The sequence below is a fragment of the Culex pipiens genome, chromosome 1, assembly GCF_016801865.2.
Source record: "Culex pipiens pallens isolate TS chromosome 1, TS_CPP_V2, whole genome shotgun sequence".
Classification (NCBI taxonomy): domain Eukaryota; kingdom Metazoa; phylum Arthropoda; class Insecta; order Diptera; family Culicidae; genus Culex; species Culex pipiens.
Genome location: NC_068937.1, coordinates 85,110,452 through 85,133,516, shown reverse-complemented (window position 1 = coordinate 85,133,516; position 23,065 = coordinate 85,110,452). Strand labels below are relative to the sequence as shown.

Here is a 23,065-nt window from a genome sequence, read left to right as displayed (position 1 = left end):
AGAATAGTCTTCATATTTAACACTTATAATTTTTATGTTGATATTTTTTAATTGAAAAATTGTGCAGGAAAACAAAATTATCCATTTCGTAAAATTGTAAATTTATGAAAAAACTTGGATTGTTGTGTTAAAATTTTCAAAAAGAGACTAAATGTTATTTATTTCAGTTTTAACTGTGTTTACTTCAAATTGAAGTTTTTTTTCTATTTTCTTTTTTTTTTCATAAATAAGTAAGTAAAAATAATGTATTTTTCCAGAACAACTTTTTATTGATTAAGTTTTTTTTTTAAAAAAAAAAGCTTAAAAATGTGTTTACTTTTTCAACTTTTATCAAATATTAGTTCCGGCCCGCCACTGCTTCAGAAAAATTAGATCTGGCCCGCAGGGCCAAAAGGTTGGGCACCCCTGCAATAGACTAAACACAACTGAAATCCATTTTCGGGTTTCTTGGAGAATAGCTTAGGAAAGCAGTAGGTATATTCAAAACTAATTGATGCCTAATCCGACTAATGGATTAATTAATGGATAAATGATTCTGGTTAATAACAGCCCTTGTTAACCGGAATACATTTTCAGCTAACAATTTCGCGTTGTCGAATCAGATTATCTGTTGAAAACGGCATCAAATTCTCTTAACTTGGTTATGAATTCTGAGCACGTAGCTTTCACTCTCCATATCGCACCACAGTGTACTATTGAAAATAAAAATTTCTCTTCTTTTTGGATTTTATTCAAAATCGAGGGGAGAATGTACAGTAGTGGGCACATTAAAATAAATTAGCATTTGAAATAAATGTGTGTAATAATTTTTAATAAACTGTCTTCGTAACATCACAAAAAATCACTGATTTGATTCAAATATTGTTACTTAATTTACTATAAAAACCCTCGTTTGTTTTTATTTCTTTTTCACCTGTCTTTAATTGTGTAAAGTGATCATCTCATATGTGCTAACCACTGTACGGTTTTGATCGCGAGTTGAATCGATAAACTACCGGGAACTCCTTTCCACGATAAGAAAAAATCGTTGCAAATGATTCGCTGGAGTTTGTGGGGGTGGGATCAGAAAGACATCACACATTTGGATGTCCCAAAGCCGCCACCACTTCTCCGACAATGCTGCCAATATGAGTCGCGCGCGCAAATGTAAGGTAACCCCGATTCGGCACAGGAATGCGTGATTTTTTAGCTACCACGCGACGCGGTTTCATTTGCATTTGTAGGTTCGAAATTGGAGAAAATTAGCAACAAGTGCCGGATCGACGTTCAGTACCTTGAGTGTCTTCGGTCGTAACGGATAGGGCCGGAATATATCCCTGCTCGATGTGAAGTGTGCGGTGTCTGTGTTGGATAGTGTGCTGATTTACTGAAAAATTCTCGTGATGAACATTTTTAAAATGAATAACACGTTGGCGCTTGTGGTAGGCCTTGCTCTAGTAGGCATTGTCGCCACCGCGGACGAGGCGAAAAATGCCAAGGACTCCTACCTGATGGCGCTACAGAACTCGCACCAGATTAATGTTAATCGAGGAAGTGGTTAGTGATACTTTTTTCATCTCTTGTAAAGTTTTGTTCAACATATAAAAAATGTTGGTTAAAATAAATTTAAGCTTAGTACTAAACATAATTAAAGGATACAATTGTTATTGATCAGTGAAGGGAAATAAGTTAAATTTTTCAATATTTTTTGAAAATAAAGTATTATTGAAAAGCTTTTGCCTATGACCGAAAAATAAATCGACGGCATACCGGGTCGATGGCGTAGTGGTTAGCATGTTTGCCTCTCACCTCAGTTGGCTAGGGTTAAATCCCTATCGAGACCACAAAATGTGATGTATCCCGTGAACAGACTGACTACTTCACGTATACGATAGAGTGGAGTAAGGTTTTTTTTGGATGAGTTATCTAAAACAGAGCGTTTTGATCACAGAAACAATCACCAATTCTTAAACCTAGCAAAAACTGATTCCTCAAATTGCTGTCGTTACCACAATTTTCCAAGTTATTTCATTTTTTTACTGACAGCCAAAAGCACGAAACCACGTGTTCGAAAATAGTCAAACAATGATGGCGAAAACTTTAGTTTGACAAATGCTTTTGACGTTTTAATTTAAGAGGAAATGAAAAATAACTGCAAATCTGCTTTACAACCGAGTTGGTACCTATAATCCTGCAATAAATATTGCCAAGGACCGGTGGATTTTAGTGCGTAAGTTGTCGTTTTTCCGTGACTACAAAAATGCATGGATCAAGTCTCCCTAAAGAAAATGTTCTAAACATCAAATCCGTAGGGGCTAGATCGTTTATCAAATAATTCATGAAATTGCATTGTAAAAACAATTAAGACTATTTTATACACCAACATTAGCGTAGAAGAAGGATCTCTTGGAGCTTTTTATTACCACATTTTGTTAACAATGTGTGCTTTTCAATCAAATTCTTTTAAAATCTACAGTGATTTTGGGTTAATTTCACACAACTTTCTAGAACATAGAGTCCTTTTTGTTTAAACTGTCTTATAAGCAATAATGTGGTTCAAGGATATATAAGTTACGGAAATTGCTTTCCGCATAATTGATCGACGCCACCAACATCGTCAGCACAGCCGACAACAGTAACCCAAACTGCGAACAAAGCTAAACTTCGTTTACCTCGCCGCGATTAAAGCAAGTAGCTCGATTAATGCTTTGCAAGCAAAACCTCAGTACCTCGTGTGTGAGGCTCTGGGGGACTTTTCGATCATAATAAAATCAGAATGTTTTGGACCGTCAAACTCAACACTTTGGAGTAATTAATTAAAAGAAACCACCCTTTCATAATGGACGTTTTATAACTTATATATTAAAAAAGACAAAAGTGTTTAATTTTGAGCGTTTGAAGTTTGAATGATTGTTCAATCAATTTAATTTCTACCAGGATTCTAGCAGATTTCTAACAGACCTCGAAATTTGTACAGCATGCTAGCAGAAATTTTCCACCTTTCAGCAGGACTCTGGCAGAACCAGCTCTGCTAGAATATTTCGTGACTGGGTAACTCTTTTTCGAGAAAGTTTTTCTAATTCTACGCAATTTTCTCATTTTAATGAGAACGCAACGTGCTAGGAAGTTTTTCCAGGAAAAAAACAAACTCCAAAAACATCCTAATATTTTCGGGATCGATTCTTAGCGCTTTGTGATGTTCTATAAAGTTGTTCCGCGGATCAAAACCTATAAATTCTATGTATAAGAAGAGTTTTGGGATTTTTTTCCAAGAGAAAGTAAAAAGTATAAATTCCCCATAGTAGATTGATTGAAGTTCCAAACTATCTTCGAGTCAATGGTGGAACCACTAAACCTTAATCAAATGATCTCAAATTTACAGGCTAGCTTTTGGGACCATAATGCTTGAAAATTCCTGTTGATACGCTCAAAATTAAACACTTTTGTCTTTTTCATATACCCGTGAAACACGCTAATGACCGATTCTTAGCGAAGCTTCACCAAAATGTAACTTTTTTCAATTTTCAATGTGATTTTTAATATGAAAGATTTCATTTTTATTATAATTCAATATTTGCAATGTGCTTTAAATACGTTTTCTTACCTCAAGAGCCAAAAATATTGACCAAATATGGTCTGCAAGCCATTGAATGGGAGAGGAGTTTTTTCATAAATCTGCTCCTTTCGTTGTCCCGTCACGAAAAGAAATAGCTGGCAAAAACTCAAATTCCAACCAATTCGTTCAGTTCAAGGTGCAAAAGATTCGTTTATTAATTTGTGATAATGTGTAGAAGAGCAAAATTTTTAAAAATCAAACTGGCAAAACTGTAGCGATTTTTGTAGTGTGCCATTTAAAAGTCCAGTTTTACGATGTTGTCCCGTCACGCTACATTTTCATTTCAGGGGAAGCACAGGTACTATATGGTTAATTCTGCATGAAATTTCTTTGTAGGAAATTCAATTATCTTTCCAAATATGTAATAACATTAGGGGGTTTCTACTTTTATTTTACCACTACAGCCAAAACGCTGAAAAAAACCTGGGGTTTTTTTTGAAAAGGAGCCGAAGAATCGGTCTAATAAACAAACAAGTTCGTCACTTGTCCACCAGTTCAAGTCGAAATTTGATTATGAGAGCAAATTGGCTATGAACTGTGTTAGACTAACCAGACTTTTTTTTCCAATTTTTTTGTTCATTAGAATTTCGTCACCCAGCCGTCGTAAGAATAGCTCGCGAGGACTACAGCAGCGTTCCATCGTCGTCGTATGAGTACAGTTTGACCAGCGGTTACGGAGCCTCGAAGCCCGTGTACGGCCCGCCTAGTCCTAAGCCAGTGTACGGACCACCGGCTCCCGTGTACGGCCCACCTCCGCAAACGGCCCCTGCACCGTCCCATGGAATGCCCTTCCTGAGTCCCGAGGGGTGGCTTCTGAGCAAACTCAAGTTCAAGCTGAATTGGTTCACCCTTGCCAAGATATTGCTCAAGATTGTGATATTCAAGAAAATTGTCAAATTCATCGCTCTGCTGTGTCTCTTGTTTTTCATTCCCACACTGAAGCCAAGTGAAAGCGACAGTGACAGTGGCGAGGGAGAACGAGGGGACGATTACCGACGCCGCAGCTACGACCTAAAATGTGAGTTGAATTCGTTATCGATTCGGCGGAACGTGATTGAACGGCGCGCGCTGGCTTCTGCAAATCACCACCCAAAACTGACTCCGTTGACTTTGTTACAGATGACTACGACCACCGGCTTAAGGAGGTGACCCGATTTGCACTGAAAGCCATGGAAGCTTTCACCATCGATAACTGTCCGGAGGAAAATCTGCTCAGCTGTCGAGCCAAACGAATGTTCGACGTGATAGACGAGGAGTATCCGTTGCAATCGTAAGTGTTACCTTGATGAAAATTTGAGTCTTGTTTTTAATTTTAAAATGATTTAAGCCAGCCAATTAAAGGTTACATTATTCAATAGAATTGTATTAATGTTTCAAATAGTATTCATCCTTGTTCATATTTGAAAAAAAGGGCTTGAATCATATGTTTAATTGAATTATTTGGCCCTGCCTTTATTTGAAATGTAAGTCGTGGTTTCAAAAATCTAAAAACATTTTTTTTTCAGAAAGTTGAAAAAAAAAATAAACGTCGCTTTTTAACATTGCAAATCAGATCTGTAGGATAGACATCTCATCATATCAAATCGATCAGATAATCATATTTCGAGATGCAGATTATCGAATGATTTCATAGCACTTTTCTATGGACAGCCCCCATTTTTGCCTTCTTCGCCTCATTAAGGAATGGCTATAAAATCACTCGAAAATTGAACTTCGTAATTCATTTAGACATATCGACTCAGAATCATTTTCTGAGCAAATCTCTCTCTCTCTCTCTCTCTCTCTCTCTCTCTCTCTGTGTGGTGGGATGTTGGTCAAAAAATTGTCACTCGATTATCTCGGCACTGGCTGAACCGATTTTATCCATTTGGGCTCATTCGATCCGTCTTGGGGTCCCATAAGTCGCTATAGAAAATTATAATGTTTCGTAAAGTACTTCAAAAGTTATGCTGAAAAAACGATTTCGACTGAAGTCCGGAAGATAGTGAAAAAGGGTGGTTTTTGTTTGCTATACATTTTTAGAAAGGTATTTTAAAGACCTCTCCAATATTGAAAATCTGACAATCCTATCAAAAGTTATGAGTATATGAAGTAAAACTTAGAGACATTTGTAGGTCGATCATGATTATTTTGGAAAAAAGAAACTATGTTCACGAGACTAACGTGAGAAAGACACCAACAACCTTAAGGTGGATTAAGTAACGTGTTGCCTTCCACACCTTCTGAGAAAAGGTAAAATCACTCGAAAAATGAACTTCTTAATTCGACCTCGTAGACTCACCTTCACGTATACCTATCGACTCAGAATCAAATTCTGGGCAAATGTCCGTGTGTGTGTATGTCTGTAAGTATGTGCTAAAAAATGCACTCTATTATCTCCGAACTGGCTGAACCGGTTTATCCGTTTTGGCCTCACATTCGATCCGTCTTGGGGTCACATAAGACCGTAGTTAATGTTATGAAGTTTAGAAAAATACTTCAAAAGTTGTGCGAAAAAAAACAATTTCAACTAAATTTCGAAAAGCTTGTGAAAAGGGTAGTTTTTGTGAGACGGGCTTGTTATATATTTTTAGAAAGGTTTTTGAAAGACCTTTTCAATGAGCCCAAAATATCGAAAATCTGACAACCCTATCAAAAGTTATTAGCGTGCACATTTTCTGAAAGCCGGGTCTCAAATAATTTGATAAAAATGATGTCCGGGTCCATCATACTATACGTCGTCAGTTAGATAATTGAAAGACCTTGAGCCTAAATCATTGAAGATCTGATAATCCTGTCAAAAGTTATGAGCACTTAAATTAAGAAACGTTTTTAATATTATTCTTGTATGAAGAAACTAATCATGCAAAATGGCTTATTTGCACATAAGTGTGGGAATTTAGGGCCAGCCATACTGGCCAGCCCTTGATGAGGGTGGTGATATTGAATGATGTGAACTCTCTCGATGCTCAGAACTATCTGCTTTTATTTTACTAAAACTATTCCAAGCGCGTTGGTTCTTTACCTGCTTCGAACCAAGCACTGTTTATTGCTAAGACAAGACGAAAGAGGACGAGAGTAATAAAAACGAGACTCAAATAAGGACCTCATCGTTCCTTTTTCGTCTCTCTTTCTCCAATTCTCAATGTGATCTTAGCATGTGGCCGTGATTGCCACATAAGGAAACGGTGGACAAAGCTCCATACAAATATAAAATACAATGAAAAGTCGATTTGCTGAATTCTAGAGAATTGCACCAGTCACGAAAAAATGCTATCAGAGATGATTTGCCAGATCATGAAGAATTTTCCTAAGTAACAAAATGCCAAATCGCGAAAATTAAAAATGTAAAATTATATGAAATTTGAGACAAATAATGACCAATCTCAACAAAACTCTCGAGACTACTCGAAACTATTAAAACAAATGAGTTAGTCAATTGAAACACTTTCTCTCTCTGTTCCATCAGGGTTCTCCGGATGTTTGTCCCCTACTCAAAATCCGTGCAAACCGCATTCCGGATGCAGGCAAAAAAGGAGGACCACGTTAACGACGACGATGACCACAACGGCAACAGTATAGATCAGACGTCATCCGCCGCGGCCAGCAGCAACGAAGGCGTCGAAAGGGACGATTGAGCCAATTTACGAGGAGAAATCAATGCGGAACTGAACTGAAGACATCAAAAAGGGTCGACGCGCGTGCGCGTTTGCTTGTTGTACGTGGTCTGCACACTTTCGATAGATTTATGATGGCGCGATAAGGAGTGGAATTTGCGCGCACACGTGATTTGAAAATTCAAATACGAGAAAGTGCTAATTTCGGATGTCCAATTTGGTTCGGCCATTGTTGAAAAAGTGCTTGTTTTATTTATTTATTTATGGACTAAATTTAATTATATTTTAAGCAATAAACACGTACTGACCATAAATGTCGACGATGGCTTTCGTTGGATTTCTGCGAAGGAAGGTTAGATAATGTACTTCGGCACGAAGAAAATTAAACAAATAAAACGTTTTCAGTTCAAATGAACGAACAATCAAATATCTATGGTAGTAACGTTAGTCATATTTAATAAATGCGCTTTCTTTTCTCTGTCAGAACGGTTGATAAACTTAAAAGATGCTGATCACACTACCAGTGTAGACTGCTTTGCCTAGCTTTTGCTTAAGTTTCTTGAAGAATTGAACGGCTTCTTTGTCATTTTGTCGGTATTCGAGCACGGGAATGCAATCGGACTCTACAAAAAAGGAATTAATTGATTATCAATGACTTCTATTTGATAGAAATTGAGAAAATGTTACCAATATTCTCAGGCATGGTGAGGAACAGTTGCTGGATGTCAATGCTGTTGATGTCGCGATCGGATTCCAGCGTAGGAATGCTGTCCAACCGGATGAAGCACTCGCCAACATGTCTCTGTGAGAGGCCCAACATTTCGGACACTTTCACGTTGAACGCTAGCAGTGCTCCCGGGATGTTGCGCTGTTCCTCCGATAGTTTGCTGAAACAAAATAAGGGGAAATTAGATAGACATTTTGAACATTTCAGGCATAAAAAAAAATCTCGATATACTTACAGTGCGAATTTTTCGTTGTACGTCGGCGAGTGGTTCTTGGACTTGGTCCGCGTTTTAGGCATTGTGACGCTCGAAAATTTGTACCCAGGAACCAGGTTGAGCTTTACGTACGAATCACAAGATCCCTTGAAATCGAGCGGCAGTTTAATGTCTTCCGCTCCAATCATTTGGATTTCCAGGGTGTCATTCCGGAAGGCACACCGCACCGTCAGCACACCCCGATCTGGTTCGTCGAGTCGGTTTTGTGCATCCAGGCAAGCCAGATAGTACTGGTGGATAAGGTCACGTGTGCTGCTACTGTACAGGTACAGTTGTTTCTCGATTGTAAACAGTCTTTCACTGAGTATTTTATCATCTTGAAGATCCTGCAGCTCGGGAAGGTACGCTTGAGCAATTATTGCGTAAAAATCTTTTAGATTACCGAACGATGAAATTGATGCTTTTTTCTGTAAATATACCAACGTGTTATTCATTTTATAAAAAAACCAATTCATTTTGTACTCACATCAATTGAGCGTTTAATGATGGCACTTATTTCGGTGGTAATTCCTTTCCACAACTCGTCCTCAACCAAGCGCAAGTCAGAATCTTGCAGATCTCTTTTAATCATCGTCGATGTTTTATTGGTAAAGTTCTCTGTTTCTCCTTTCACGCGTTCAAAGTTGTTCAACGAATCTTCCATTTTCACTTTAAGGAAAGCCATACAACGGTCAACCAGCAGCTTGAGAGTTTTCGTTTTCCAACTACTCAGTCCATTAATCGGAAGTGTTTGCTCAAGCTGCTGTTGTTCGTTATTAGCGTTGATATCGACCTGGCAGTAGCCCACATCATCGGGAAGGCTGGTCATCACCTCAATCAGGATGGAGAGATTAGAGTTGACCAAGTTGCACTTCTGTGCCATTTCTAGGGAAGAAGACGCATCAACGGATTTTGTATCCAGTGGCGGTCGAAGCTTCGTAGAAATACGATCCGCATAGTAAACACAGCAGCTGCAAATGTCCTGTAAAATAGTAATGCATAAATATCTTGTTTGAATTTATCATCTATTTTTTATCACAACTGAGTGGATGCAAAAATGATGATCATCAAATAAAAAATCATTTTTAACGTGAAGACTTCCATGATTGTCATGATTTTTTGTTCAAAAATATAAATTTTGCGTCGCTTTCAATATTTTGACAAAATTCCTTCAACAAGTTGTTTAGAATAGTTCCCTACACATGCTGATTCCTGTTGGTAACGATTATCCCTTTCCATGTAAAGTTACGGAAATCGTCATTAATCAATAGAGCTTTATGACGTTGGCGCACCATTTGATTTTGCTGTCTGGACAAAATTTAACCTCACTTTCTTTTCGTGTACGTACACGCAATACAAGCGCACGTAGATAGCTCTATGATTGCTCTATAGACGTCAATGATTGTACTACAAAATCATATAAATTTTTAAACACATTTGATTTAGATCGAAAATTCTTTCAGTAGCTTGAAGAACACAACACCCGGCACATGCTGATTCCTTTTGGTGCTGAATTTCGTTAAATTGAATTTAATACAATATATTTTATAGTGATGATCAATTTTCATCAAAAATTATCAACGGCTTCACCTTAAGGTATCATGGCATTTCAAGTCATATTCAAAGAAATCAAAAGGGTATGCTCTGGAACTTTTATCGATATTCTTTAATTTTTTTCTCATAAAAAATTGTCTCCATTGATAGACCCCTCGTCATTTTTCTGTCAGCCCCGTTTCCGAACAAGTACTATAGTAAAAATAAGAGGGTGCGCGTGGTTGCTTATTGGGGTGGTCCAAATCCGGGCTTTCTCGGGGCTACCCCATGAAATAAAAAAATTACCCATCACTAGGCTAAGCTAAATTCAAAAGTTGAGCTCATTCTGACCACGGGAACCTTTAATCGCTTGAAGTTTGTATGGGAGCAATTCTCTACCAAAACCGGAAATGGATTTTATTTGTATTTTTTGATTTGGCTCAAACTTTGTGGGGGCCTTCCCTATGACCAAATAAGCTATTTTGTGTCATTGGTTCACCCATAGAAGTCTCCATACAATTTTGGCAGCTGTCCATACAAAAATGGTATGTAAATATTCAAACAGCTGTAACTTTTGAGTGAATTTTCTGATCAATTTGTTGTCTTGGGCAAAGTTGTAGGTAATGTTGAGGACTTTTGAGAAAAAATAGGTACACGGAAAAAAATGCAGATTTTTTAATCAATTTTTTTTCCCTAAAACTCAATTTACCAAAATACGTATTTTTTGATTTTCGAGATTTTTTGATATGTTTTAGGGGACAAAAATCCGCAACTTTTGAGCCATAGAGAAACATGGTCAAAAAATCTGCCGCCGAGTTATGATTTTTTGAAAAAATAGTGATTTTTTGAAAAAAATCAAAGTTTCATGCAAAAATAAGTTTGACATTATTTTTTAATGCAAAATTGAATTTGCAATCGAAAAGTACTTTACAGATTTTTTGATAAAGGGCTCCGTTTTCAAGATATAGTCACCGAAAGTTTGATTTTAGCGAAATATTTGCAGTTTTTCAATTTTTAAAAATAGTGAACATGAGTGACCATTTCTAAAAATATTTTTTTTGAAAAGTTCAGAAAATTTGTTATAAAATTGTCTAAGAGACATTGAAGATTGGACCTCGGGTTGCTGAGATAGAGCCGCTTTAAGAAAAAGAAACACGAAAATTGAAGTTTTCTTAATATCACCAAAAAAACACACAATTTTCTAATGACGATATCTCAGCAACTAATGGTCCGATTTTCAATGATAATACATGAAACATTCGTGAAATTTTACGATCTTTTCGAAAAAATATTTTGATTTTTTTTAAATCAAGACTGACATTTTCAAAGGGCCAAACATTGAATATTACGCCCAATGTCTCTTAGACAATTTTATAACAAATTTTCTGAACTTTAAAAAAAAATATTTTTAGAAATGGTCACTCATGGTCACTATTTTTAAAAATTGAAAAACTGCAAATATTTCGCTTAAATCAAACTTTCGGTGACTATATCTTGAAAACGGAGCCCTTTATCAAAAAATCTGTAGAGTACTTTTCGATTGCAAATTCAATTTTGCATTAAAAAATAATGTCAAACGATTTTTCCAAAAATCACTATTTTTTCAAAAAATCATAACTCGGCGGCAGATTTTTTGACCATGTTTCTCTATGGCTCAAAAGTTGCGGATTTTTGTCCCCAAAAACATATCAAAAAATCTCGAAAATCAAAAAATACGTATTTCGGGAAATTGAGTTTTAGTGAAAAAAAAGTTGATTAAAAAATCTGCAATTTTTTTTTCCGTGTACCTATTTTTTCTCACAGGTCCTCAACAATACCTACAACTTTGCCAAAGACACCAAATTGATCAGAAAATTCACTCAAAAGTTTCAGCTGTTTGAATATTTACATACCATTTTTGTATGGACAGCAGCCAAAATTGTATGGAGACTTCTATGGGTGAACCAATGACGCAAAATAGCTTATTTGGTCATAGGGAAGGCCCCCACAACGTTTGAGTGAAATAAAAAAATACAAACAATAAAAATGGTCGAAATCGGCCGATTTCGTAGAGAGTTGCTCATGGGAAAAATCGTCGAAATGTATGGAGAAAATCATTTGTTTCAGTTTTCACTTGCGGAGGGCGCAATAGTCATCCAATCTTTATCAATTCTCAGATGAATAACATTCATTAAATTTAGAACAACTTTCCCGAAGAGACCATAATTTTAGGATTTTTTGCTGAAAAGTTATTAGCTTCTGAAAATGACAATTTTTGCGCAAACGGCTCTAAGAAACAATTATTTTTAAATTCACCTGCGTGCTCCGCTTGCCTGCCTGCCTGCCTGGCAGTGAGGTTGTGCGGATCATACATCATCATTTTGCAAATCTCTTTATTTTATTTATTTATTTATTTTTGCAGATCGAGCTTACAATTACAAACATATGAAATTTTTTACGAGTTTAGTGTGTACAGAAAAAAGTTTAAATGTCACGAATTATCACGAGTGCTGTGAAATCGTGAAAATTCGCTAACCCTATAGTTATTTTATCACAAAACGCGTTTTTTAGTTCTTCAATATGGGCATCATACCACCCAATACTAGAGAGTAAGGTCAGAGTCAACTTAAATTTACAAACATTGTAAAACTTTTGTATAAAATCATCTGATAGGTTTTTATGTTTTTAGTTGTTTGAAATAGAAATAGTGATGCTAAACTAAAACAATGATTTATCAAAGTTTAGGCTAGAATGTTTTAGATGAGATTTATATCTGTAAAAGGTGGAGCGGCAGTAGAAATAAAAACCGCGTGTACGTTTGTCAAAGTTTAATTCGAGAGTGGTAACAGCAGAGTGAAAATATCTGGCAGGAGTTGAGCTACACGCTAAAGGGCGTTTACTCATTTCTTCTTGTTTACTAATCTACCACAGACAAGTGGACAGCTTAAGTCTCCAACACACCTCCTTAAGCTGATCCACTGATCCTCATCGCTGATCGGTTGCGCTCCAGCTTGATCCGTTCCAGAGACTTTGTCAGGCCGTCCGCCGTCTGCTCGTCCGTGCTGACGTAGGTCAGCTTCACGATCTTCTTGTCGAGGGCGTCATAGATATAATGGTGACGAATGTCGATATGCTTGGTACGCGGCGTGTAACCTCCATTCTTGGCGATGCAGATGGCGCTCTGGTTATCGCAGCGTAGCTCGATCGGTTGCTTTCGTCCCAGTTGAGCCAACAATCCGTGCCACCACGAAGCTTCCTGAACAGTGGCAGCCAAAGCCATATACTCGGCTTCACAGGTTGACAGCGCGACAGTCGGCTGTCGCTTGCAGCTCCAAGCAACTGCACCTCCTTGCAGCATGAAGATGTAGTCACTTGTTGACTTCCGGTCGTCCAAATCCGATGCCCAGCTTGCGTCGGCGTACCCGACTAGCTCTGTGGCCGTGCTTCCTGTAACGCAGCTTCAACCCGCACGTGCCTCGTAGGTACCGGAACAGGTGTTTGACTGCTTCCCAGTGCTTCGGCCCAGGATTTGCGTTGAAACGACTCAGTTGGTTCACTGCGTGCATGATGTCCGGCCGGGTACAGGTGGCCAGGTACATCAGACTTCCTACGGCTTCGGGGTAGGGAACTCGTTTCATCTTCTCCGCCTCGTCCGCCGTTTTCGGCGCCATCTCCTTGATCAGCTTCACGCACGGGCTCGATGGTATCGACACGGGCTTAGCGTTCTGCATGTTGAACCGGGTGAGCATCGATTCAATGTATGCTTGCTGGTCTAGCGCGACACAGCCTTGTCCGCGGGTGACGCGGATGCCCAGGCAGCTGCTGACACGTGCCAAGTCCTTCATCCGGAATGTGCTGCTCAGCTTGGCCTTGATCTCGTTCTTCATCCCTTCGTCATTGGAAACGATCACGACGTCGTCGACGTAAATTGCGACGAAAAGTATCTTACAGTCGGCGATCCGGTTGTACAGGCACGGGTCGTACTTCGAGGAATGCAGACCAAAACGTTTCAGTGCGGCGTCCAACTTTCCGTTCCACACTCGACTTGACTGCTTCAATCCGTAGAGCGCTTTGTTCAAGCGGCAGACCAGGTTGCGTCTGGTCGGGTCCTCGTAACAGGGTGGCTGCTCCATGAAAATTTCCTCTTCCAACTCGCTCTGCAGGAAGGCGGTTGTGGCGTCCATCTGGTCCATCGACAAGTCATATCTGGCGGAGAGCGCGAACAGATATCGCAGGGAACTGTGACGTACGACTGGCGAGTAGGTTTCGTCATAGTCTTCCCCCTTTCGCTGCGAAAATCCTTTCACAACCAACCGCGCCTTGTGCCGATCTACAATGCCACTCGCGTCGTGCTTGGTCTTGAAGACCCACCGACACTTGATGGCCTTTCTGCCCTTCGGTAGTTCCGTCAGCGTCCAGGTGTCGTTCGCCATCAGCGCCTCGTACTCGTCGAACATGGCCTTTTTCCAGCTTGCAGAGTCCTCTCGAGACAGCGCATCCTTGTGGGACAAGGGATCGCCGTCGACTGCCAGACTCCTGGCTGTGGCCACCACGCAGCTCGCGTCGCGACTCGGCGGAACCGGGTCATCGGATTCCTCCGACGAGTTGTCCTCGCGGGCGTCGTCGTCGCTGGTATCGGGTGGTTCGACCTCCTGTAAGGGATTGGGACGCGGCAAACCTCTGATCGAAACATGGAAATCATCGACCTTGCCTGGAAGTTTGTGCTCCCGACCGCTGCGCCTCAACTCCGGTGACAACGGAGGATTTGAAGATGATTGCGGTGGGAGCACGGAGGTCACGTCGGTCACTGAGCCAGCTGTTTCCTCTAACCCGAGAAACTCGTCTTCGCTGTTGTCGACATCCGGGACACGGTCCGTGTCGGGATTCTCCAGCTCGTTCTCGGCGGCGTCGTCGATTTCCACAAAGCGATTCGGCGAACCACTTACTGTCGGCGGCACGTACGGTTCGATGTCCAGCCGCACCACTTGCTCTTGACGTCGATCCTCCTGCTTCTCCAGTACGCCTTCGTTGATGAAGCGGACCTCGCGGCTGCTGAAGACTTTCCGTGACTGCGGGTCGTAGAACCGATACCCTTTCACGTGTTCGTCGTAGCCGACAAAAATGCACTCGTGCGACTTCGGGTCCAGCTTCCGTCGCTTCTGTTTGGGGATTTGGACCATCGCTTTGGTGCCGAAGATTCTCAGATGCGACAAATCCGGCTTCTTGCGTGTCCAAACCTCTTCCGGCGTCGATTCGTGACCTTGCGTGGGAGACCGGTTGAGCAAGTAAGCAGCTGTGCCCACGGCTTCCGCCCAGAACTTCTTCTCAAGTCCAGCTCCGAACAGTAGTCATCGAGCGCGCTCAACAATTGAGCGGTTTCCGCGCTCAGACATGCCGTTTTGTTCTGGGGTGTAGGGGTTCGTCGTCTGGTGCACGATGCCGTGCTGTTTCAGGTAGCTTCTCATACCGTTGTTCACGTACTCCTTCCCGTTGTCACTTCGCAGCACCTTCAGCTTGCGCTCAGACTGGCGTTCGACCATCAGATGGAACTCCTTGAAGGTTCTCAAGACTTCCTCCTCCGACTTCGTCTTCAGGAAGAACACCCACATCTTCCGGGAACGGTCGTCCACGAACAGGATGTAGTATCTGCTTCCGGCCATCGATGGCACTTCGAACGGTCCGCAGATGTCGGTGTGAACCACATCCAGCATCCCGGTAGCGCGCGAACCCTTCTTGTTGAACGACTGTCGTGTGTGCTTCCCCATCGGGCACACCTTGCAGTCCTCCTTGTCGGCACCGACGATCTTGATCCCGTTGGCGAGTCCACTGGCTAGCTTTCGAACGCTCGGCAAATTCAGGTGTCCCAGGCGCTGGTGCCAGACCTCGAGACCAACCGCAGACGAGCAAGCGAGTGCGCTCTTCGTATCCTGCGATCGCAGATCGAGCTTGAATAGTTCCCGGTAACGAGTTCCAGTTGCCATGACGTCACCGTCCGAGTTCAGCACCTTCACTCCAGCGGAGTTGAAGATTACCGTGCAGCCTCGCTTCACGATCTGGTTGACTGACAGCAGGTTCGATGACAGCTCCGGGATGACTTGCACGTCCTTCACGACAATCGGGGAATTCGGGCAACTTTTCGGGGTGAGCTGCATCCGCCCCTTCGCCACGACCTTCATCGCCCCTCTGTTGGCTGCAACCACGGTGCCTCCATACTGCTGAAGATCCTCCAGCATCGCTTCCGACTTCGAAAATGGTTCGATGCGGCGGAGTCAAAGTACCAGTTGTCATCCTCCTCGTTGAGTGCCGACAACACGGTGCACCAAGCACTTCCGTCCTTCTTCGGCTCCTTCATCTTACAATCACGAGCGATGTGACCGTAGTTGTGGCAGCGCCGACATTTCGGTCCTTTGGATGTGCTCGGGTGACTGCTGGGTGGATTGCTCTGGTGGCTTTTCGTCGACTTCTTGTGCGCCTTGTTGCTTGCGAACGCGGCCCCCTCCGACGGAACAGACACCTCCTGCAGCAGCTTCGTCTTGATTAGATCCCCTGTGATTGCTTGGCCGCAATTTTCCAAGGCCATAATCATTGGACGATACGATGCTGGCAATCCGTTGAGCAGGAACGATCCGACCCACTCGTCCGTCACGTCAAAGCCGATTCCGCGCAACTGTTGTGCGGCCTCCAGTATGTCGGACACAAACGCTTGCATCGACTCGCTGTTGTCCAGCCTCGTCGACGTCAGTTTGTTGATTAGCGCCATCCGTCGAGTCAATCCGGAATCCTCGAAGACATTTTCGAGCTTCGTCCAAGCTTCCTTCGCCGTTTGCACCCCCCCTAAGGTGGTGGAAGTTCGAATTGTGGACCATGAGGATGATCCGCCCCTTGGCCAACTTGTCCATCACCGGGTCGACCACAGCGCCTGCTGCCGGTTCAACTGCGTCCCAAAGGCCTTCAACCTCCAACATCGTCTGCACAGCGAACTTCCAGTCCGGCCAGTTTTTACGGCCCATCAGGAGCTCCATCGGCGGCAGATTCGACAGGGTTTGCTTTGTGGCAGCGCGCCCGGGAGCATCAGCTCCGTCCCCGCCCGTGGACATTTCGATCGCGAAACTTCCGAAAACTCGCGGCGAAAACTTTTTTTTTTTTAACTCGAACAAACGCGTTCGAACAGGTTGTAGGGAATGAGCAGCGCTGATATAAAATAAAAGATACCGAAAATAATAAGAAAATGAAAAATGTTAAATAATTAAATCAAGCTCGACTTTCAAGATTTGTTGAACTTTTTTAACTCAATTTTGAGTAGAATACCTAGAAGAATTCGTTTTTTTTTACCTAGAAGAATGAGTTGCGTTTCATAAGGGTTGCATTGAACTTTTGAATGAGTTGTCGCTTTTCAGCGTGCATGGTTTTGGGTTTTGACAGCTGCTTGTTCGAGAACGACAGTCATTTGACGAACGCGATAAGTGAAGGATGTGCGAGAGTTCGTGTGGCGGATTTTCAAAAAAAAATAAATAAAAATGTTTTGTTCCGTTACCACATGGCGCAGTTCGGCAGGTTTAGTGTAGTTTTATAGGAAGAAATAATAGAAATTGCGATTTCATCACAAAGACGGAAATCTAGCAGGTGGTATTCATGTGTATGTGTGTGTGTCTGATTGATTGCAGCAGAGAAGGTAAGAGACACGACGGCCAACAGAGTTATCTACGTGTGTATGTATTGCGTGTACGTACATGGAAAAGATTGAGGTTAAATTTTGAACCGGTCAGCAAAACAAATGGTGTGCTAGTGTTCGTGTGTGCGGGCTTAGAAAACTACTGGTTGTAGCTTCAAAAAAAAAAAAAAACAAGCATTAGAGTTGCCAGAAGATATTCCATAGTCTGTATGGATTAGATACAAAAGTCTGTACAAAACAATTAAAGTCAAGAGAGTTCTGTTCCGGTTTGAGCGCGAGGAGTTGAATTCTTGACTTTTTTTTGATAAGGTCCTATAAACAAATGTAAACATTGAGTGTATCCCGCTTACTCCGATGGACTTTGACATAAGGTGTGAAAGGGATACACTCAATGTTTACATTTGTTTATAGGACCTTATCAAAAAAAAGTAAAGAATTGATCTGAGTCGAGGGAGTCCTGAGATGTTCGATGCAAACTTTAACTTTACTTGTACACACGGTGTCTAGCTCAAGGAAAATCAATTTTGATAGTGTGTGTGGGTCTCAGAAGGAAGATAATTCTTTGGATGACAGTCGAGCGGGTGAGGTGTTAGTGTGTTTTTATTTGATGGACAGGTTGCATTGTGATTTGATAAAAAGTGTTCTCGTTTGAATTTCACTGGTTTGTTTTGTGAGCTGAAGTAATCAAGCCGGTGACTCATATGATTTGGTTAAAGAAAGAAAGAGATAGGGAAAACCATAGAATAATTTATTTAAAAAAGGGCAATAAATCCATGGCGCAGCAGTGATAGTTTCTACAAGGACAAACACGCCAAAAAAGAAAGGGCGATGGATTCAAGAAAAACAAGCCAAAAAAGAATGGGCGATGGACTCAAGAAAAACAAGCCAAAAAAGAAACGGCGATTTACTGAAGAAAAACAAGCCAAAAAAAAAAGGCGATTTACTCAAGACAAACAAGCCAAAAAAGAAACGGCGATTTACTGAAGAAAAACAAGCCAAAAAAGAAAGGGCGATGGTGTCGAAAAACAAAAATTAGCCAGAAAAGAAAGAGCAATCAAAGAAGTTATTGAATAAAGAACAAAGTTATTACAAAGAAAACCAGAAAAAAAGAGCGATGGACTCAGGCAGAGAAAAGAGTAAATCTAGAGTGAATTTTCAAAAACAACTATGCGCTATGGGTTTGATGACTCTAGAAATAATAAGTGATAAAAAAAAAGGCAAAGAAGCGTAAAAAAAGATAAGATATTCGTACATGACTGAGTTTCTTAGGATTTTGCAGAAATGTGTAAATTTAGAACAAGTTGTGCAAGAATGGGAATTTTTAGGAAATTTCAGTCTATTCCAAGAGCAATGAGTTGAGATGTAATTGGCTTGCTACCGAGCTTGCTACCGTATTGCCTCATATTCGTGCTTATGATTGAGTTTCATGGGAATTTGGAGGAATGTGTAGATTTAGTACAAGTAGTTGAAGAATTGGGATTTTTGAAGAAATTTCAGTCTATTCCAAGAGCAATGAGTTGAGATGTAATTGGCTTGCTACTGTATTGCCTCATATTCGTGCTTAGGATTGAGTTTCTTGGGAATCTGCAGAAATGTGTAAATTTAGTACAAGTAGTTGAAGAATTGGGATTTTCGAAGAAATTTCAGTCTATTCCAAGAGCAATGCGTTGAGATGTAATTGGCTTGCTACCGTATTGCCTCATATTCGTGTTTATGATTGAGTTTCTTGGGAATTTGGAGGAATGCGCAGATTTAGTACAAGTAGTTGAAGAATTGGGATTTTTGAAGAAATTTCAGTCTATTCCAAGAGCAATGAGTTGAGATGTAATTGGCTTGCTACCGTATTGCCTCATATTTGAGCTTATGATTGATTTTCTTGGGAATCTGATGGAGACATATGTAAATTAAGTATAAGTGTGCAAGGATATAAAAAAAAACCTGAAAAAAGTGGAACTAAATCAAAGTGTAAAAAAAATGTCTGCCTGTGTGGATCAATCGGACCGCGCACTGGACTCACAATCCAGAGGTCGCCGGTTCGAATCCCGAGGCGGACGCAAAAAATTCTAAGTGTAAATATAGAGGTATTCGGTGCCCTCTCCCCGTGCCCATACCTTCACACTTAGGAGACCCGGGAGGCGGAGTCTTGTCGCAAAAAGAACGATACACGCCTGTGGATCCGTTGACGAAACCGCAAGGTTTAAGAGGGCCACATTATAAGGTGTTACGTCGATTCCGTTCCGTAAAAAAATGTAACAATGGGAGAAACAATGAATTTCCATACAATTTATGATAAATATCTGATTTGAAATGATAACACTTTTTTTGATCTTATGTGAGCGTTTCAATGTACAACCAAACAAAAAAAAACACAATAAAGAAACTAAAAAGAGTAGTGGCAAGGGAGATTGTAGGGAATAAGCAGCGCTGATATAAAATAAAAGATACCGAAAATAATAAGAAAATGAAAAATGTTAAATAATTAAATCAAGCTCGACTTTCAAGATTTGTTGAACTTTATTAACTCAATTTTGAGTAGAATACCTAGAAGAATGAGTTGCGTTTCATAAGGGTTGCATTGAACTTTTGAATGAGTTGTCGCTTTTCAGCGTGCATGGTTTTGGGTTTTGACAGCTGCTTGCTCGAGAACGACAGTCATTTGACGAACGCGATAAGTGAAGGATGTGCGAGAGTTCGTGTGGCGGATTTTCAAAAAAATAAAATAAAAATGTTTTGTTCCGTCACAATGATTTATCAAAGTTTAGGCTAGAATGTTTTAGATGAGATTTATATCACTTACCCCGATGCTCCTCTTGAGAAACCGATTAAGCTCCTGTGGGTCGGGCCACGCCAGCTCTTCCCAGAAAGCTCGCATTTGGCGTACGATCGACAGAAATTCTGCCGCCGAGACGGACTGCCTTGGCTGAGCACCGGGAACCACTTCCAGCGTGTCACAATCGATCGCGTGACTCAGTCTGGCGAGCGCTTTCATGGCAAATACGTCACTCCAGTGCGAAATGCCTTTGCTGAACCAAACATGGTAGTTGATAATATCTGGGTTGTGAGCAAAGCTTAGTTCTTTGTCGGTTTCCACGATGAAAAGCCGCAGCACGATGTACAGCTCGAACAACGTCGTGCTCATATCTAGCTGGTCCATTTCTCCGACGCGGTTGTGCTGATCCAGTCGAATCGTGAGCTTCTTGAACCCTTTGCACATTTTCTCCACGATTGGTTTGAGATGAGCTACGACACTTGCCTCGTGTTGCTTGCACAGCTCACGTGTGTACTCGATGTCTAGAATGCTTTTGAACGGACTGTTGTAGTAAGAAGTTGCTCGAATTATATCACTCTGAAGCAATTGGATCAGATTTATGGAGCCTGTGAGCTTTTCCTCGTCGGAAAAAGTGGCCTTCATGGTGTTGGAAACGGCCTCGTCGAACCATTTTTTAGCACCTATTCGTACTGCTTGCAGCACCACGTCATGGATGGAAATGTTGGGATTTTGTTCGAGCTTGTGTTTAAAGTGCCTAAAAAAGTTAAATTTTAAATCAAGGGGTTTCCAGCATCGTGTCAGACTGGTCACTAATCCGGAATTACTTGGAATTTGAGCAAGTAATTCTGTAATTCCGGATTTACTGAGTAATTCCAGAGTAATCCTGGTAATTCCTAATAATCCCAGTAATCCTGGTAATTCCATGATTCTTGTTTGTGAAAACAAACTTCAGAAAATAATAAAAAATAACTGTTAAAAAGATAATTTCGATAAACCTTTTATAATTCCTTATTGCCTATAAATTTTCATGTATGAAACCAAAGTTACAGCTAGTACGGGATCATTCGGATTTTGAGTAAGTAATTCAGTAATTCCAGAATTATTCCGCAATTCTGCAGTAATTCCTATAATTCTGGAATTACCTAGTAATTCCGTAGTAATTCGAGTAATTCCATAGTTACTCAGTAATTCGTGTATTTCCCATTAACTCAAGTAACTACACTCAAACCCCGGTGGTTTGACACCAACTGTTGTCAAACGAACGGGGTCACTTTTTAGTTTGACACCCCTTTTACACGGAGTTCACACTCACTATCAAACGTTTGTTTTGATAGTGTGCGTGAGCGCCGTGTAAAAAGTGACAGTTCGTCACTTTTTAGTTTGACTTTGACCAACCAACGGGGTACAAACTAAAAAAGTGTCAAACCAAAAAGTGACCAACCACCGGGGGTTGAGTGTACTAGTAATTCTTTAAAGGTAAATCGGCAGAATGCATTTTGCTTTTCCTTGATGCTTTTTATGGTTGTAAGAAGTACAACGCGGATTCGAAATGTCCGCCAATTTGGATGCTTTCTAATTCAAATGTATTCGGATGAAAAACACTCAAACGTCAAAATCAGTTGTCAAACTGACGTTGATGTTTTTACCACATTATTCGATGATTTCCAAGTAGGGCGTCCAATTTTCCCGGGTTTTGAGTTTACCGGAAAACGGAAAAAATATATTTTTTATTCCGGGAAATTTTTGAAAACGTCGTAAAATCTATGTTTTCTTTATATTAGTTATGTTTTTTAAAATCAAACTACTAGCTCAATACTATTAAAATTAATCTAAACAGGGATAGCACACCAAAATCAGTTTTCAAAATGATGTTGATATTTACCCACTTGTTCGAGGATTTCCAAGCAGGACGTCTAATTTTCCCAGGTTTTGAGTTTCCCGGAAAACGGGATAAATATTTATTTATTCCCGGGAAGTTTTTAGTTTTTGAAAAAGTAATAAAATCTATGTTTTCTTTATATTTGTTATGTTTTTCAAGCATTAAATTTATAGAATTAGCTCAATACTATTAATATCAATCTAAACAAGGATAGCAGTTTTTAGATAGCTTAACATTCCAACGCCCAAGGCTCCAAAAAGTTGGAACGGTAACTTCAACTCACTGGTTCTCGGGCATAACTCAACCAATCAAGATGATTCTTCTTTCCAGTGATTTGTAAGAATGTCTAGATGATCCTAAAATTGTGCAGAACCTAATTCGATCAAATCTGTAATTTTTGCGATCAAAAACATCGTTCCAACTTTTTTTTTCGCATGTAAAAAAAAATCGCAAAAAATTCCGCGGCGGCAGTCGTTTTAAAAAAGGTAGAACGATGTTTTTGATCGCAAAAATTACAGATTTGATCGAATTAAGTTCTGCACAATTTTAGGATCATCTAGACATTCTTACAAATCACTGGAAACAAGAATCGTCCCGATTGGTTGAGTAATGCCCGAGAACCAGTGAGTTGAAGTTACTGTTCCTCCTTTTTTGGGAGGCTTGGGCGTCTGTGTAAGTTGGACATGCGTTGGGCGTTCCAGTGTTAAACAATTTTTTGCTGTTCTCTGTTGTGCTTTGAATTTTATATGCACCACATTTCTAATTCAAATTAAATAAGTATCTTATAAATATTTATTTTTGAAGCTTGAAAATTGGTTTAAGATGTCTAAAAACAAAAATGACAACAAATAAAATGGTACCAATTTATGTAAAATTTTAGAAAAGTTTAAACATATTAATTGTAATACTAATGTAATTTCCAGGCCAAATTATGATTTTTGTTTAATTTCGGAAATTCCCCGTACAACATATAAAAATCCCGGGAATTTTGTGCCGGAAATTCCCGGGATGGACGTACTATTGCCAAGCACGTGGTTTTGTGCATTTGACAGCTGTCATTC

General features: G+C 40.4%; 2 protein-coding genes across 2 annotated transcripts in view; one reads left to right on the top strand and one right to left on the bottom strand.

The window, feature by feature from the left end:
* Positions 1-1,111: 1,111 nt before the first annotated feature.
* LOC120427449 (uncharacterized) lies at positions 1,112-7,667 on the top strand. The gene is made up of 4 exons (XM_039592317.2): positions 1,112-1,536; positions 4,179-4,613; positions 4,715-4,865; positions 7,044-7,667. The coding sequence occupies exons 1-4, from the start codon at positions 1,383-1,385 to the stop codon at positions 7,210-7,212; spliced, it is 909 nt and encodes a 302-aa protein (XP_039448251.1). The 5' UTR covers positions 1,112-1,382; the 3' UTR covers positions 7,213-7,667.
* LOC120427448 (protein unc-13 homolog 4B-like) overlaps positions 7,419-23,065 on the bottom strand; it is a 31,988-nt gene continuing 16,341 nt past the window's right edge. Inside the window, exons 6-10 of the mRNA XM_039592316.2 lie at positions 20,153-20,879; positions 8,659-9,153; positions 8,154-8,599; positions 7,879-8,078; positions 7,419-7,814 (exon numbers count right to left, since the gene is read on the bottom strand). Of these exons, the coding sequence (XP_039448250.1) occupies positions 7,690-7,814; positions 7,879-8,078; positions 8,154-8,599; positions 8,659-9,153; positions 20,153-20,879 (1,993 nt within the window). The 3' untranslated portion in view covers positions 7,419-7,689. The remainder of the gene's footprint in view (positions 7,815-7,878; positions 8,079-8,153; positions 8,600-8,658; positions 9,154-20,152; positions 20,880-23,065) is intronic.